The sequence below is a fragment of the Gekko japonicus genome, unplaced genomic scaffold (assembly GCF_001447785.1).
Source record: "Gekko japonicus isolate JY-2015 unplaced genomic scaffold, Gekko_japonicus_V1.1 scaffold180, whole genome shotgun sequence".
NCBI lineage: Eukaryota > Metazoa > Chordata > Lepidosauria > Squamata > Gekkonidae > Gekko > Gekko japonicus.
This window is the reverse complement of record NW_015174278.1, coordinates 1647495-1663920: the sequence shown is the minus strand read 5'-3', so window position 1 is coordinate 1663920 and position 16426 is coordinate 1647495. Positions and strand designations below refer to the sequence as shown.

Sequence of the window (16426 nt, the reverse complement as noted above, 5' to 3'; positions counted from 1 at the left end):
ATGTCATAGTTAGCATCTTAATAAACCAGAGAAGAAAACTGGAGACAGTTTTACAATCGCTTCATGTCAACTACAATGGCACTGGATGAACAGATGAACATTTTTTCAGCTTTATACAGCATTTATCTTTTTTTAAAAAAATTTGCAACATCAACATGCCTAGGATTTTTTAAAAGTTTGCTACCTACCTGTATGTCGTATGTGTACATAAAAGTGGCAGTCTCATTTTTCCTTTTATGGATAATCTAATATACAGAATTTGGCCCTTTAGGGTTTATACCTCTTCATTTTTAAATGCTTTCTGGACAATCTGCTACCAAACACGTCTGTAATAGGTGACATTAAAAACTACATACATATCTACCTATGTAACATCACAGCAAAACAGGATGGACAAAAAAAATACAGCATAAAAAAGTTGTTGGGAAAAGGGGAAATTCACTGAGAATTTTGGCACATAAAAAGTTTTGCTCACAGCCTAGAAGTGGCAGGGAAGTTATCTGCAGTTCTGAAGGGGGGGGCACTTCTGCTTTTCCAACAGCATTTTTAAAAGGCCCCGTGCTAAATTTTCAAGTCTTATTTCATGTAATGGCTTTTAAAGCAATTTTTATACTATTGATCCATCTTCAAATGTCTATTTGGTGGCAACTGTGACGGAAAACAAATTAAAAAAATGCAAAACAAAAAAAGAGAAGCCAACAAAAATATATATATACACATTTATATATAAACTTAAAAACCTTGTACAAATGAGTTGTTATATATATGATGCTTACACTAAGAGAAAAAATCCTTTATACAATGTTTCAAGAAAAAGAAAAGAAAACATTTTAAAAGGGGACAACGTACAGGTACAACAAGCAATCTCTAAAGCAATAAATACTACTGGTCCAATAGCGTTGTGATACTTTTTAATTGTTGAGTAGCATTCCCTCCCCCAAAAAAGAACAACACCATGGAACAAGGTATATTAACACATTTTAACCCTTTGTTTCTGTACATTTAAACAATAACAAGTAACATCACAAGAAAAGTTGTATCACACCAAAAAAAAAAAGAGAGAGAGAAAAAAAATTAGCGGCACTGCATTCATTGTGCCCTTAAAAAGTTGTAAAAACCAGATGTAAAATGATTGGTTCGCAAGCTCGTATTTAATACAAATAATAAAGAACCAACGCCTTCTGCAAGGGCTGCTTCAAAATTGCTTCTTTTCATTTTTAAAATCAGTCTTTGAAACTAAGCTATTGGAACTACATAACAGTTATGTATATATATATTTATATATATATATATATATTTTAAACGCTACAAAAACTTTGAACAGCTGTTGATAAAAATTTTGGCAGAATCATGAGGATTTATTTTCTCATCTACATATTCAAAAGGGAAAATAATCAAAATTAACAATGGGTCAAATATTGACCAATGAACTCGATAGACATCAACTAATGTAGCCATATGGCACAATTTAAAAAAAATACCAACAAAAGGAAAAAAATAAATCTCAACATACAGAAAAAAATTAATAAAAGGGCTACAAGAGGCTAAAGCTATTCTAAAGACTTGGTTACAAGTGACAGTGGCTGTGGCTGTGTCCCAGCCAAAGAATTATGGGAATGCAAGGAGGATGTTGATGGTTGCACTAACAAAGAAGAGGATGCTGCTGACTGCTGTAAAGTGGCAGACTGATGGTCTAATCCCCCGTTCTGACAAGTACTAGCAGGCAGACTGCTGGATTTGCTAGTGGAGTTTTCCGTCAGGACTATGGAGGACGGTGGGGGCGGCATCATTGAGAGGTGCACCAGTGAGTCGGGTTTCAATGAGAGTGAGAGAGGTTGGGTTTGTTCAGTCTGTGGTTTTGAGTCTCTTGTGGGGGAGGCTAGCATATTAGGAGAAGACGGAGGAGAGTCTAGTAGGCTTCCATCTGAAGAGGGTGGGCTGACGCAGCTGCCTTCACCTTGTATGTAGCGAACGCACTTTTTTTTTCTCCTAGAAACAGGGAGAGAATCCTCTGTGAATAAAAGACAAAGATGCTAATGGAATAGAAAAGTAATCCAAAAGCAGCTACACCCCGTTACAGTTGTGCTGGTCACACTTGGCTGATTATTAGTTTAAGGAATTCAACTTTCTACTGTCTAGAAAAATTGACTTTTTGTCTCACTTAAAAAACTTAAACAAACAATCAGTGTCAGGTTCTCTTCGGAACAACCAGATTTATTTTTGAGCTGTTTAAATTCCTATCATCCTGTTAAAAAACAGTACAGATTGTTTTCTTTAGCTGATATCAAACAGTTCTGAAAGACTGACTCTGGAGTTTCCTTTCAGTGACTTCCTGCCTCTTTTAGAAGAGACCCCCACCTTTGCGATATAATTGTAGTCGAAGATCTACCACTTCTGCTTGTTTCTGTTCAGAACCACACCATAAGAAAAAAAAACACATCAATGTCACACATACAAACAAAACAAAAAACAAAAATAGAAGAGAGAGCAATAGGAAGAATCAAAGGGGGGAATGAAGAAAAGAAAGATGAACAGAAATATCATCCAAATTAACAAGAATAACTGGTTGAATGACCTGCAGGTTGTGGCTTATCACATTTTTGTAAGGGTGGGGTTGGGAAAAGGAACTATTTTTTTCTACTTTGTTGTTATAGGAATATTGCCTGAACTCATTCCTGCAACTTCAAAGATGGAGTGTACAGACTAAACAATAACAGGTACATTAAAAAAAAACCAATTAGAAAACAGAGCTTCACAAAAAGTTAAACTTATTAGACCAAGCTGCCCCTCCAACCGCATTTATCAGAATCAATGAAATCAAAGGATGCTACTTTTCCACTGAAATTACTGCCTTACGTTCAGGAAATATGTTTGGTGGCACAGCAAAAGTATTAGGCATTCAATGCAAGCATCCTGTAAAGCAGGTACCCACTGGGCACCACAGATTCTTAAAAAAAAACAACAGCAAGCATAGTTTTTTGGCCAAAAGGACAAGTCAATGTAATGATTACATTATTAGCACACCTTGGCAATCCTAAGAGTCTCAGGTGAAAATATGTAAGCTTATATATCCAATGGAGGTTTGTTGAAGCTGTCTCCACAAGCAAAAGGGCAGAAGACCAGCTCTATGCTGACCTAACACTGAATTATAAGAGTCAGCCGGGGAATTTTTCACTGGTTTAGTCATGCTCAATACCAAAAAAGGAACAAGAAATTATATCTGCAGTCTGGGAATTACCCTTTACGTATCCAAGAGGAGGACTATATCCACTAAGAGAGCTATTCACCTACCACTTTTCCTTTTCATATTGTTCCTTTTCACTTCACTGAGGCTTGTGTAGGTACAATGCACTGCCAGATCACCTTTAGCCTCTGAGGGGACATTAAAACTTCCTGTGATGAGCCTGCATCCAAAATACTAGCATCTATACTGGTAGGGATCCTAGAGAGCCTATTCTTTATCATTCCTGGAGGAATCCGGGAAGTGACTAACTCCGCCCCCCCGCCCCAGCCAAAAGACTCAGGTTCCGTCCAAAGTTCCATAAAGCAAAGTCAATTGTTAGGGCAATGAAGAATTTTAACCACATTAGCCTGCTGATCAAGACATGCTAGAAACTAAGACAGTCATGCATTTAAAACTTTAAGAAATGAAATAACAAAAGCAGAGATGAAGATAATGAGCAGAAAATAATAGAAAAGAGAAAATATGCAAGATGGCAGGCAACAGCACTCCATGCTTTATTAAGGCAAGTTAAAAGATGAAAAGGCAATTTGGTGGGCTCTAAACAGAACCTTGCTAGCAGTCTCCTACCTTGAGTAATAAAAACTGGAAATCTATTAGCAAGAAATTAATGTAACCCACTGGCCTGAACTATTTCATGTTCTTTATTCCTTACTATTTAATTAGTCCCTTCAGGCTGAAAGGAGGCAATGTTACCATATCAACAGTTCAAAGCAGCAATTTTTTGACCAACCCATGGGAAATGAACAAGATTATATTAACAGAGTGATGCTAATATTTAGGGGAGCCCATTATATGAAGATGTTCAGCACACAACATGCAAAATACTCCTATCTTGGCTGGACAGCAGTATTTTCCAAATACCACAGTGAGCTCTACCAGTAAAAGTTATGGAGACTTTGTGGATGAGTCACCATGCTGTTGGTAGCCCTTAATAGCACAAATGCAGCACAAATGGTACAGGGACAGGTACACTTTATGGAACAATGGAAGGGATCTCTAGGTGAAACACTTCCCCTCCCACTCAATTTCTCAGATGCTTCTCCTTGATAAAAGATTTTGCAATCACGGGCATACCATATTATGGTAAGTCCATATGATGCCAACAAGACTGAGATAGGTTATTTTATTAAGGGAATGAAGATAGCTACGTTTCTGCACTTGAAATTTCATCCTTAAATAGGGCTGAGATCAGCACCCAAATTCAGTTTCCTCCACCTCCCTGCCACCTACTCTTTTTTTGTCAAAATTTAAAAATCTACTTGGCTAACAAAAGCCAGAGCCCACTATGACAAAATACAATCAAGATACAAATGGTATTTTTATGACTTTGATTGTCACCCACTCCTTAAGTCACTTAAAAGTCAGAATCAGTCTTTTGTCCAGTATGATTGAGGCAAAAGATGGAGTAAAACAACAACAACCAGGAGCTGGTGTGTCTAAGGTTATATAAAATGATTGTTGCATACCCCAATAGATTAGAAATACATAATGCACAAACTAGAAAGTGTCAGTGTGGTGCACAGATTAGAGTTGGGGGCCCAGGTTGAATCCCTGCTCTGCCATGAAAGCTTGGGCCAGTCATACACTGACCTTGGGCCAGGCATACACTCTTAGCCTAACCTTCCATACAGGATTTGTTGTGAGGATACAATGGAGGAAGGGAGAATGATATAAGCCATTTCAGGCCCCCACCAATGCTTCCTCTAAGCTGTGGAGTCTTGTGAACAAAAATTCTACTTTGTGAGCTCCTGGCATTAAAGTTGTGAGGGAGCGATTTGGCTGCTGCATAAATTAGTTTGCTCTGGAGCCATCCTTCCTGAGCTAACACAAAAATGTGTGAGCCAGAGTCTAAAAAAAACTGAGCTAGCTCACACTAACTCAGTTTAGAGGGAACACTGGGCTCCCCACTGGGGAGAAAGGTGGAGTACAAATGAAGGAAACCAACCAACCAACCAACCAACCAACCAACCAACCAGCCAGCCAACCAGCCAACTAACTAACTAGCTAACCAACCAACCAACCAACCAACCAACTAGCTAACTAACCAACCGACCAACCAACCGTGATCTATGATTCTATCAAATTATATTTCCCTGCTCACAAAAAATAAAAGGCAAGCTCACTGATGAATGTACCTTCAAAGATTCTGCGCTAAGTCTAGAGTTTAGATAATGAAAGCAAACTTTCATATATTTTCATATGTATAATTTATCCCACTTGTCAGAGGAATGGGCAGAACACTGTACAGTTTCTATCAACCAACGGTAATCCCATCACCCCCCCCCCGGGCATATAGACTTTGCCTACTCCTTTTAGACCTCTCTTCAAAGCTTCAGAACTAGCTACTAACCCCCCCCCCCCAATAACTGGAAGCTGTGGTTTTCAGGATGTTTTCTGTGCTTCATTGGAAGACCCACAGAATTGCCAAGTATACAAAACAGCTTTGGGTAAACCCTTGAGCATATGAATCTATTTTTCAGGGATGGTAAAGCTTGATCAGAATAACTGGCTCAACAATGCCTTTTTATTTAGAATGTGGAGCAATATCGAGAAATAGCTGAAATTCAAATGTGAAGGCGCCTTGCTTAATGGCAGTGATGATAGCTTTAAACAACCAACTATAAAAGCCTCTTACTTGACGGCAGTCAAATGATTGTTCTGACCTTTAAAATGCTGAATTCTGTGTTCTAGATAATGATTCTCTATGTAGGTGCATTCCTAAAACAAAGATCAAGATAGATTCCTAACAGAAACTAATGTATGTTTGGAATGTTAAATACACTGGAAAAATTAATAATTACATCAGAGTCACTGTCTCTTTCTTATTAATCCCTGAAGCCAATTCCTGGAAACTGATGCTATTTCTGACAGAGCTCAAGTGCCTGGTTTGTGAGCTCTATCCATCACTATTTTAGTGTAGCTCTCTACACACATCATTATGCACGCTGAAATCAATACCATGGGGCTGGGTGAAATGCACACCAGTCCCACCTAAGCATGATTACTTGCTTGTGAGCAGAATCCATGCACATAGGAAGTGTACAAGCATAGGCCTTCTCCCCATGACTGGGAATGCTGCTTTTTCAAATGTTTCTAATCACAGTAGGGAGCATACACCCTGTGGGAACAGAGAGCCAGCAATTATACACAGGCAGGACATAGGGTAGGTATGTTCAGGTCCACTCCCCCTCTATGTGCATTCAGTTCAACGTGCATAATGTTGTATGTGGAGAGGCTAGTTTATCTCCCATTTTTGAGCTGTGCATTGCACAATCTATTTCTCAAAATTCAATTTTAGAAAAACACTGGAATCAAAGGGGAAAAGGGTGGGGGGAGAGAAGCCACAACCTAAAAAAGTTTATCAAAATCCATTATAATAAAGTTGATAAAAATCATGCAAAGTTAATTTGCTTGCTCTGGTTTGAAGAATGTTACTTTTAAACAAAGATCCTAGCCTGTAACAATGCTTGCTGAATTAAATCAAAATGCCATGATAATAAAGACTTTGGGATCCTTTTAAGCTTGAAGCTTTAGAACAGTAGAATGTTGGCTTCTGTAGATGGATAGTAAATGGCAGGAGCATGATTTACAGTAGGCAACTGGAGACTGGTCCCAAGGGCTTCCCACCTGGCTTTTGGTTTAACCCCCTGGTACCAAGCCCACTGCATCCCAGAATCAGTTAGGTTCCTCTACCCCTATCTGAGAACCTGGAGAGTCACTGCCAGTCTGCGTAGACACTACTGACCTTGATGGACCTGACTGAGTATAAAGCAGCTTATAATCTTGCCCACTTTTCCAGGGTGAATAGCAAAACAGATATATAATGTTCATACTGGAAGACAAAGGGTGAAGGGAGCCCTTTGCCCATAATCCTGAGGACAGTTTCCTAAGATCAAGCACCACTGAATAATACTGGACTTGCTTTCAAGTAGACCTGCTTAGGGTTACTTCTAAAGTCTCAGCTTGTGTGGCTGCAGGTCAACAGGTGAAGCCAAGCTTGCTGGCTCATCAGCCCCTTTCTCTATTCCTAATATCCCCTTGTTACCAGGGATTTAGAGCCTAGTTCTTCCAACTGTACAGCACACTCAGCGCAATCCTATGTACAACTGATTTTAGTGGTTCAACCCTGCAAGTGTGACAAATATAAAAATGACTATCTATAGGTCACACAACTACTTGTTTCGTATACCGTCAAAACCCAGATATACCTAATTAGATATAGACTATATTAGTTATCTTAAGCCCTCCTGTTCACTGTTTAAGCTGGTATCCAAGTATTATTCCCCTTGAAATTGTGATTTTTAAAAGAAATTTAATATTTGTATTGAATTGACCTCTACTATCATTGGTGCACCTGCCACACAAATCACAGTGCTTGAGCATGCATCAGATGGGAGGTCACAGGGTTTAGGGGAAATGCAGCCCTTGAAGGACGATGCATGAACTTTATCTAACAATTAGACGGACAGTACAGTTTCAATCCATGTTTAAAACTTAGCATCACACAACTAACAGGGTCAACATGCAGAATATGAATAACTGCTCTATATTCTAAAAAAGGGATGAAGCACATGGTATGGGTGTGAATAAGAGGGGAAAGGTGAGGAGGGAAGCACTACATACAGAGAAGAGTGTGCATCGGACTGAAATACCTACCATCATAATATTCCAAATTCAAAGACTGCTTGGATCAGAACAGAGAAATAACAAATTTAACCATATAGGGAAAAAGAATGCAACAAGAGATAGTTTGTTTCCCTTCACCAAAGAACAGGTGCCTACAGAATTTATCCATGGAGTTACAGGTTTCACTTAAACCTGTTGTAGAACAAGTGTTTCAAATGTTTTGGCCTTTGGTGCCAATTATCTATAAACTTGAACATCTGAGTAACAAAATAACTTGTCCAATAGATGTGAACCTAATGGGCCAGTAACAAGCTGGCACTGCAAAGATTTCCTTCAGGCATCTTAAAAATCATGCCAAATATGAATCTTAGGAATAATATGAGCTGCCAAAAGCATATTTAATGTAGAGTTTAAAACATGCTATTGAATTTATTAACAGACTTTGCTTATGACCTGTAAAATTCTCATTTGTCATAGTGACATTATTGGAGCTGCAGTGATACAATCTTTTGCAATCCTTTGGAGACTGTGGGCACACATACAGAAGCTCGTGTAAATGTCCACAACATACTTGTTTGACCAAGAAACATTAGCTTCTGCATTTCAGGGGTGTACCAATTCCCAGCTACCACCAAGAAATCAGTTATTGGTCAAGAAAGGGAAGAAATTTGCATTGAATTAGCAAGATAAATATTTATTAGCAATCGATGTTGTAGTAGCAGGGAAGGCAGGGAGTGGAAGGGGTAAAAGATTAAAAAATAAATCACACATGTAACACTAAGATGACAGAATGCTTTTAGTTCCCCAAAGGCCTAACGGGTAGTATACCTGCATGGTTTGCACCATAAACTCTGTCGGTCAAGCCCGAACAATGCCCGACACTTCTTTGGAGTATTTGCATCTGTTAGCACAAGGTAAACACAAAAAATACAACACAATGGTGGATAGAGCTCAGTTGGACGTGAAATCTTAGCTTTAGCTAACATTTCTCTCAGTTCAATTGGCAATCTTTCACACCAAAGGGCATGAAAGAAGAGGACCTCTGCAAGGCGACTCAAACCTACAATGCCTAAGCCTGCTGTGCATTCCCTTCACTTAGTTTTATGCCTTCCCTGATGCACTCTAGACTGTGATATCAAAGGATGTTTGCAATGTTTGTAAAAAGATATGCAACTTTCCACAGAGGAGGATGGGTTTTGTGTGTAGGCCTAGGCTGATGCTGTCTTACAGTGGGTATTTTTTCAGCTAGCGGCAGTGAGGTGGGTGGAGGAAACACAAATGAGGGGGGGGAGAGCAAAATCCTTTAAACAGAAAGAGATGATAATTCGCAGCAGCGTCCCACTCCCTTGTGTCTTCTAGATCACAACACAGAGCTATAAAGCAACAAAGCAGGAGAAGAGGGAGGGGCAGGGGGAAGTACCAAATAAACCAGCTGCAAAACCAGCCATAGCAAGTCGGGGGAAGACTATACACACCTGCAGGGACCGCACCAGTTATTCTGTTGATCAAGGCCAAAGCGCGCTCGGCATTTCTTAGGAGCGCTCAGGTCTGAATGAGGTCAAGAAAGAAGCGAGCAGAAAAAGAGAGAGAAAGAGAGAGAGAAAGAGGAAAAAAAAGAAAAAGATAAAATAAGAAAAATTAAAATAAAAAAGGAAATAAAAATAAATGACCTCATTATTAATTGCAAAATATCGACTTCTGAATGTTTTATTTTTAAAATAGTGAATATTGCATATATAATATTCTTGAAATTAGCTGTTGCAATTAAAGCTGCAGTATCCCTTTGATAAGCACTGCCTTTTTTAAAAAAAAAGGAGGAGGAGAAGGATTTAAGAGGAACTGGAAACACGATCTATCAATTCAAGACCCCCCCAAAATGCAAATCGGTTTGTGGGAATAATGCTTTGTGCACTGTACTGTTGTTTAGATATTTCTTACAGGGGGGGAAAGCACAGGAAGAAAAGAAGCTAAGTATGGAAATTAGTTCACTAACATGCTTTCCTCTTTAGGTTTAAATAAAAAGGGGATAAAAGAAATTTATGGAGGGGTTTGGGATAATGCAGCTTTGGAAATAAACATTTTTGGTTTGTTTTTTTTTTTAAAAACTTTTTAAAAAAAGAAATGGATCAGAACAAGCAGATAGCAAATGGGTATGTTAGTTCCAGCCAGAAATAACATGATCAGAAGCATGGAAGCAAGCAGTATGCAAGTAAAGCAAGTAAATAATGGATGTGTCTGAGCAGAAATGAAAAAACAATTTTTTTTAAAAAAAGATGTGGTTGCATGCTGGCATGAGAAGACTTTAGTGGGTGCCGCGTAAATGCCATTAGATTAAGGAGGTTCAATATTAAGTTTCTTCCAGTTTACATCAGTCTCTTTAAAGAAATACTGCATATTCAATTTGCACAGTTAGTATAACTGAGTTATTTTTTACTGTATTACTGTTTAATAGCAATTGTAATGAATAGCAAATTAGAAACAAAACCAAAAAAACTACCAATCATACCACATGAATATATATATCTATACATATATATATATATAGACACACACACTACAAACGTGTGAATGGTAAAAATTATTTTTAATGTCAGTGTTTAAATCTTAATAAAATCTAAAATGGCAGGATAAAAAAATTAAAAGCAGTTTACAAAACTATTTTAAATGGCGGAAAATGACATTAGCACCTGTAATCGGAGGAAGTGAAAGGCAAGGATTTAGGAAACATTCGCTGTGTTCTGAAAAAAAAGAACAAATTATACAAAGGCTTCAAAGAAAAATGTAATCAGGGCTTTTTAAAAAAATCGACTATGGTATTGCCTATGCAGTATTTCTAATTTCCTAGAGAATGGCAAACCTCCTTAATTTAAAAAAAATGGCTTCAATTTACCACTGTAAAGGCATGCATCAGAACACACAGCCCATATTAATACCAAACTCACACACGTGCACAGACACACTCACACTCAGCAGACTTCTTTCGTAATAATGGTGCAGGCATTAACAAACTATGGCTCTGCAGTGAATGGTTTTGCCGCTAAGCACAACTTGGACTACTGTTGCAATATGCTGCTCATGCATGTAATTGTGGCTGCTAGTTTTAAAAGCCCTACAATAAGCAAATTATCTATTTAAAATCCAGCAAGCAAAAGCTGGATGTAGCAATGGCCCTTTCCTAAGGAGACTGACACATTACTAACTGACTCCTTCATAACCAGTATTAGGAACTTGTGGTCTCCATTGTTCCACTAGAGAATAAATAAAATATTTACTTACCATTGGTCTCTCCTGGCTGTTTGTCCCTTTTCCTCTTCTTCTTCTTGCCCTGAATGAAACAGAAATACATGAAATGATGGCTACAAACCCTTCTTTCAAGAGGATAAAGGGAAAGAACTGTTCTGCAAGGCCTCCTAGAACTGTATACATCCCCCCCCCCCCAGGACCAGCTTCATTGAGTGTGGCAATGTGGTCCTTTCAACAGCTCAAATTGCATAACTTGTTCTCCACTTGTGTGGATATTTCAACCATCATAATAGCATAACTGATGTCATATACAAAAAGGAAAACGAGCCCAGGATTGATCAGGCAGCTCTAAAAAAAAAATGTTAATAGCTCTTTCCTGTGTAATACTCATGACAATTAGTAAAAGTACAAAACAAAAAGTTGGTAGAAGAATTACTTTGACACATCTGGAAAGTATGTGCCTTGGCGTAAACAGTTTCTTTTTTCAGTTAAAAAAACCAATCCAGTCCAACTGAAGAAAAAAAAAAAGAAAGACATAATGATCATTGCTATATGGACTGTTGCTGGCTTAGAATATTAAAAAAAACTGAAAAACGGGAGCCAACAACCCTCTGGAGCCAGAACTAGTCAACATCAAATAAGAATGGTGGCCCACACTATTTATAAATTTGACCCAGATATTATGCTTTTGCTTTTAGTACACAAACAAGTCTGCAAGAAAATGCTCTATGCAAAAGTCACTCTATGAAGTCTGAGAAATTCTCATGAATAAATAAAAGTACAAATGGACTTATGGTAACTTATGTTAAACATGGATCCTTTTGTAAGCTATATCAACTAACAGAATAAGTTGGAAGAATTTATTAGTATAATAAGATATTTCAAACAGTCGTAACAAAAGGTCATTCAATAGTGGCAAGGCAGGAAAACAAAATGATAATGGAACAAATGGATATAAAACTACTGGTAACATTAAAGAGTTTTTTCTTCTTTATTAACTCCATGAAGACAACAACTATTGCTTTTTGTCCAGTCAGTGACTACAAGCAGCCCAGTGGTCACGTATGCTTCTATATATGAAGAAATAAGAAAAGGCTATTAATGTACATTCACAAGGAAGTAACAGGCACCGAGTGCTCTATTTATACAAGTGTAAACTGATGTCCTTAGAATGAGAACACTTGTTGGTTTACTAAGGATTGGCTATATCCCTAAGGAAGGTAAGGAAAAGGCTTTCCTAGATTTGTGATGTCTTCTCTTCAGTAGCTTGGTCTAGTTCCCACACAACGTTTCATTTTGGGTTTCAACTCAGCATGTCCACTATGATGTTTATGTTCCCTGGCATGTACCAGTAAGAAGAGGAGATGTGAATGTTCTTTTTGAAGATGTAGCTCCTGCAGGTCTCAAGGCATAAGGCCTTTGAACTTGTTCCTCCTCGCTCATTCAGGCTGTAAACTGCTACCCTGCTGTTTTGTATGTGACAAGTAAATTGTTGTTCAGGAGAACCTTCTAGTAATAGGAGGAGGACTGTGCATGTGCTTGTTTCTGTAAAGATGTAATACACTGAGGCGCTGTACTAAAGTAACTGAGAATTTAGTGGAACTTCCTTACTAAGTGTTCAAAATGTCTACAAGTAACAGGGGCTCTAGCATTAATTAATAAATAATGTGTGCCTTACAATAAACCTTTGGAGCCACTACAGTTTTAACTTCAGTTCATTTTGGGTTTCAACTCAGCATGTCCACTATGATCAGGATGGGGTAAAGGGAAAATGTAGATGTATGTGTGTGCGTGTGTGTATACAAATACATATCTGGCCTTAGTGGAGTCAGAATGTGGCTAGAATTTTGTCTCCAGCAGCCCATTTTCTAGGCTTGGGAATTTTTGTTTATTTACTCATTTACTTTATTTATTGTCTGCCTTTGTCGCTGAGACACAAGGCTGATTATACAGTGCAAATCAATGCAACTAAAAGAACGAGACACCTAATAAGCAATGTAATAGGACTAGGATTACAACAATTTGTTCCTATTATCCATGTGGATGTACAAGCTCATACAAATGATGCCCCCACATGATCATGGGCTAGCTGTAAGCCTAGTGGCAACACCTTATATTCCTAAGCTAACCTTGTTAGGGCCACAGTCATGTGTGAACTGAGATATTTTCGTTGATTTGGATTTTTTTAAAAAATCTAATTTTAGATATTTTGCTTGAATTTCTGGAAAAAAAATAAAATATCCAAAAAACCCTTCAGTGCCTGATTTGGGATTGCAGATGCCATTCTGTGTGTGATAGATAACAAGAACCCGATGGGAGATCCCCTTACAAAATCCCACCACACATATATACACAAACACTTGCTTTTTTAAATCCTGGGAAAGTCTGTTGTCCAAATAAAGCCCACAAGAAGGGATAAACTTCAAGAATTTTGAGAGATGTGGAGAGAAAAGTAAAACCCTTGTACATGTGCTTGTGTGATCCAAAGCTATTGAGCTTTCCTACTGAAGTGAGGTTCCCCCTGAAGGTCAGGGGGGGATAGAGCCTCAAGCTGCTGGGGATGCATCAGCTTTCTCATCCTGTCCTTTTTAACATGAGAAGAAAGAGATTTTCAGTGCTCACATGCTGAGGACAAATGTAAAGGTCCTAAACATTTAAGACACCATACATGCCCATCTGTCAGTGACACAGTCATTCAGGCAGAGAGAATATTTTCTGAAACTCTTTCAAGCATTACGGCACATCCCAATGCTACTCCCTCTTGAACTCCCAAGAGGAAGTTATACTGCAGAGGACCAAGAATGACTCGGCCCTGTGGTCTGATAGTCTCACTGTAGTCCATTTGTAACAGCAAATACAGGCAATGCATTCGGTGATGAATAAGTAGGGAAAAGGTACATCATAGGTTGTCAGGAAAACACTCTCCTCAAAAGAGGTTATCAAGCGTCTGTTTTATGTTCAAAAGCACAGGAAGAAATTGGAAGTCAAAGGAATCAATTTTAAAGAAGACAACTTCGAATAAAAGGGTTGTGTACAGATTTTGATACTACATGTTTTCAAATAAATATTTCATCTTCAAGGTTCATTAGGGTTGCCAATCCCCAGCTAGGGGCAAGGGACCCCCCAGTTCAGGGCTATCAGAAAGCGGGGGGGGGGGATAGCTACTGGGTGCTCCATTATACCCTATGGAAACCGGTCCCCACAGGGTATAATGGAGAATCAATCTGTGGGTATCTGGGGCTTGGGGATGCTGTTTTTTGAGGCAGAGGCACCAAATTTTCAGCATAGCTGCTCTCCTAAACTCCCCCCCCCCCCAAGTTTCAAAAAGATTGGCCCAGGGGGTCCATTTCTATGAGCCCCAAAAGAAGGTGCCCCCATCCTCCATTATTTCCAATGGAGGGAAAGCATTTAAAAGGAATGTGAAACTAACTTCAGAGTTCCCTCTCCCAAACCCTCTCTCCCCTTTCCTGGAGGCTCCTGGTAAGTCCCCCAATCACTTGTCAGCCTCACCTGGAAAACCCTAAGGTTCATTCAGCAAATGGAATTCTTTAAATGTTACTTGCTAACACATCCTTGTGCCTCTCTGCATAGAGGGATCTGCTTACACGGGCAAACTGATTACAGCTATGGTAGAACACAGCCTAATTTTCTGAACTATAAATTTACACTTTTGGAAAACACCAACAACAAACACCTCAGTATTTTAACAGTATATTAAAGGGGGGGGGGAGAATATGGCCCAACCAGTTAAGAATGGTGCATATACGACACTTAACTATCAGTGGCAACAATGACAGGAGGCCAGGATCTTTGTACCTTTTACAATTATAAAAAGAGTAAATTTCAGAAGCACAGCTTGTCATGCAGGGATTAATAATATAGTACCTGTTTAAATTTTTTGCATAACACAAGTCTTAAAAGGTACTGGGCCTCCTTTACAACAGATCATCCTAGGGGAAGCAAAGCAGGTAGACCTTTGTCAGCTATGGCTGTTGTTTATAGAACCAGCTACCCTGAACACTAGGGTTCCCATTTGCCTTCTTATGGTGGGAGACTGTCAGGTAACTGCAGCCCTTAGCCACCAGTGCTCACCTGATCAATGGACAAAAACTGGGGCCAAATTGGGGGTAGGCTTGCCAACCTCCAGGTGGTGTCTGGAGATCTAATACAACTGATGTCCAGGCAACAGAGATCAGTTCACCTGGAGAAAAGGGCTGCTTTGGAAGGTGAACTCTATGGCTTTATACCCCATTGAAATCTCTCCCTTCCCCAAACCCTGCCTTCCTCAGGTTCTACCCCCCAAATCTCCAGGTATTTCCCAACCCAGAGCCAGCAACCTAAGGAGTGTGTGCTCATCCTGGGAAGAAAAATTGAAAAGAAAAATAAGGCCTTGTCTACTTACAGGAAGTCCTGACTATAGAACTTTTTAGCATGGTACTCTTACCATAGAGTTTCTGGCAATTCCTACAGGTATCATCACTTCCAGGTAACTATAGAAATTAGCAGGAACTCTATGGTCAGAACTTCCTATAAGTAGATAAGACGTTATTTTTCTTTTCAATTTTTCTTCTGGGATACTGCCCCCCATAACCCTTCCTCTGGTTGCCAACCACTGCCTGGTAACCCTACAAGACAGCCATCAAATTTTCTGTCCCCTAACTTACCTGAAGGTTTGCAAACCATTTTGGTTTAAGAAGGCATTTGCTAAAACCAGATACACCTGGGCTGCTTTGGTCTTCTTTACAGGTGATTTTCATTTTTATTGTTCATAGCACTTATGCCAGATTGTAGGCAATTCTTATTGTAATTTTGAATTTAATGCTGTTAAGCAGCTTACAATTGCCTCTGACAGATATCCCCAAAAAACCTTTTACTGTGTAATCTTCCACTAAGCATTGCTACAGTGAAAGCATCTGGGTTCAGCTCAGGGCTGGACTAAGACATGTGGAGGCCCTAAACGATATCAAATTTAAAAGGCCCCCACAACATTACGAAAAATGTATGTTATTTTGAAACGGAAACTCACTATTCTTAAAAAAATATTTAGAGGCCCTTAAACTATAACTTACAGAATCAAAGGCCCATAAACTGTAACGTACTTAGTATGCATATAAATCTGGCTCTGGCTCTGCTTGATTATCAGAGCCTTTCAGAGATTAATTGCATTTGGGACATTTCATGGATCCTTACCAATTTATACGCAGCACAAAATCGTTACTTTTGGCCATACTTCTAAGTAAGATGTAGTTATTCCTTTAATGTAGGCTTTACAATTACTTAGTACCTACAGGGTTTGGCTCTCCATTCTGTGAT

The 16426-nt window shown here is 38.9% G+C and overlaps 1 protein-coding gene across 19 annotated transcripts in view; it reads right to left on the bottom strand.

The window, feature by feature from the left end:
• Window positions 1-1510: 1510 nt before the first annotated feature.
• Window positions 1511-16426, bottom strand: part of TCF7L2 (transcription factor 7-like 2 (T-cell specific, HMG-box)) — a 264948-nt gene continuing 250032 nt past the window's right edge. For 4 of the 19 annotated variants that reach the window (XM_015423797.1, XM_015423799.1, XM_015423800.1 and 1 more), the window contains exons 11-14: window positions 11147-11195; window positions 10558-10608; window positions 9346-9418; window positions 1511-1989 (exon numbers count right to left, since the gene is read on the bottom strand). In XM_015423797.1, coding sequence (XP_015279283.1) covers window positions 1551-1989; window positions 9346-9418; window positions 10558-10608; window positions 11147-11195 — 612 coding nt within the window. In that variant the 3' untranslated portion in view covers window positions 1511-1550. Of the gene's footprint in view, window positions 1990-8698; window positions 8772-9345; window positions 9419-10557; window positions 10609-11146; window positions 11196-16426 lie in introns of all 19 variants that reach the window. The other 15 variants (XM_015423808.1, XM_015423809.1, XM_015423810.1 and 12 more) reach the window with 5 other exon arrangements.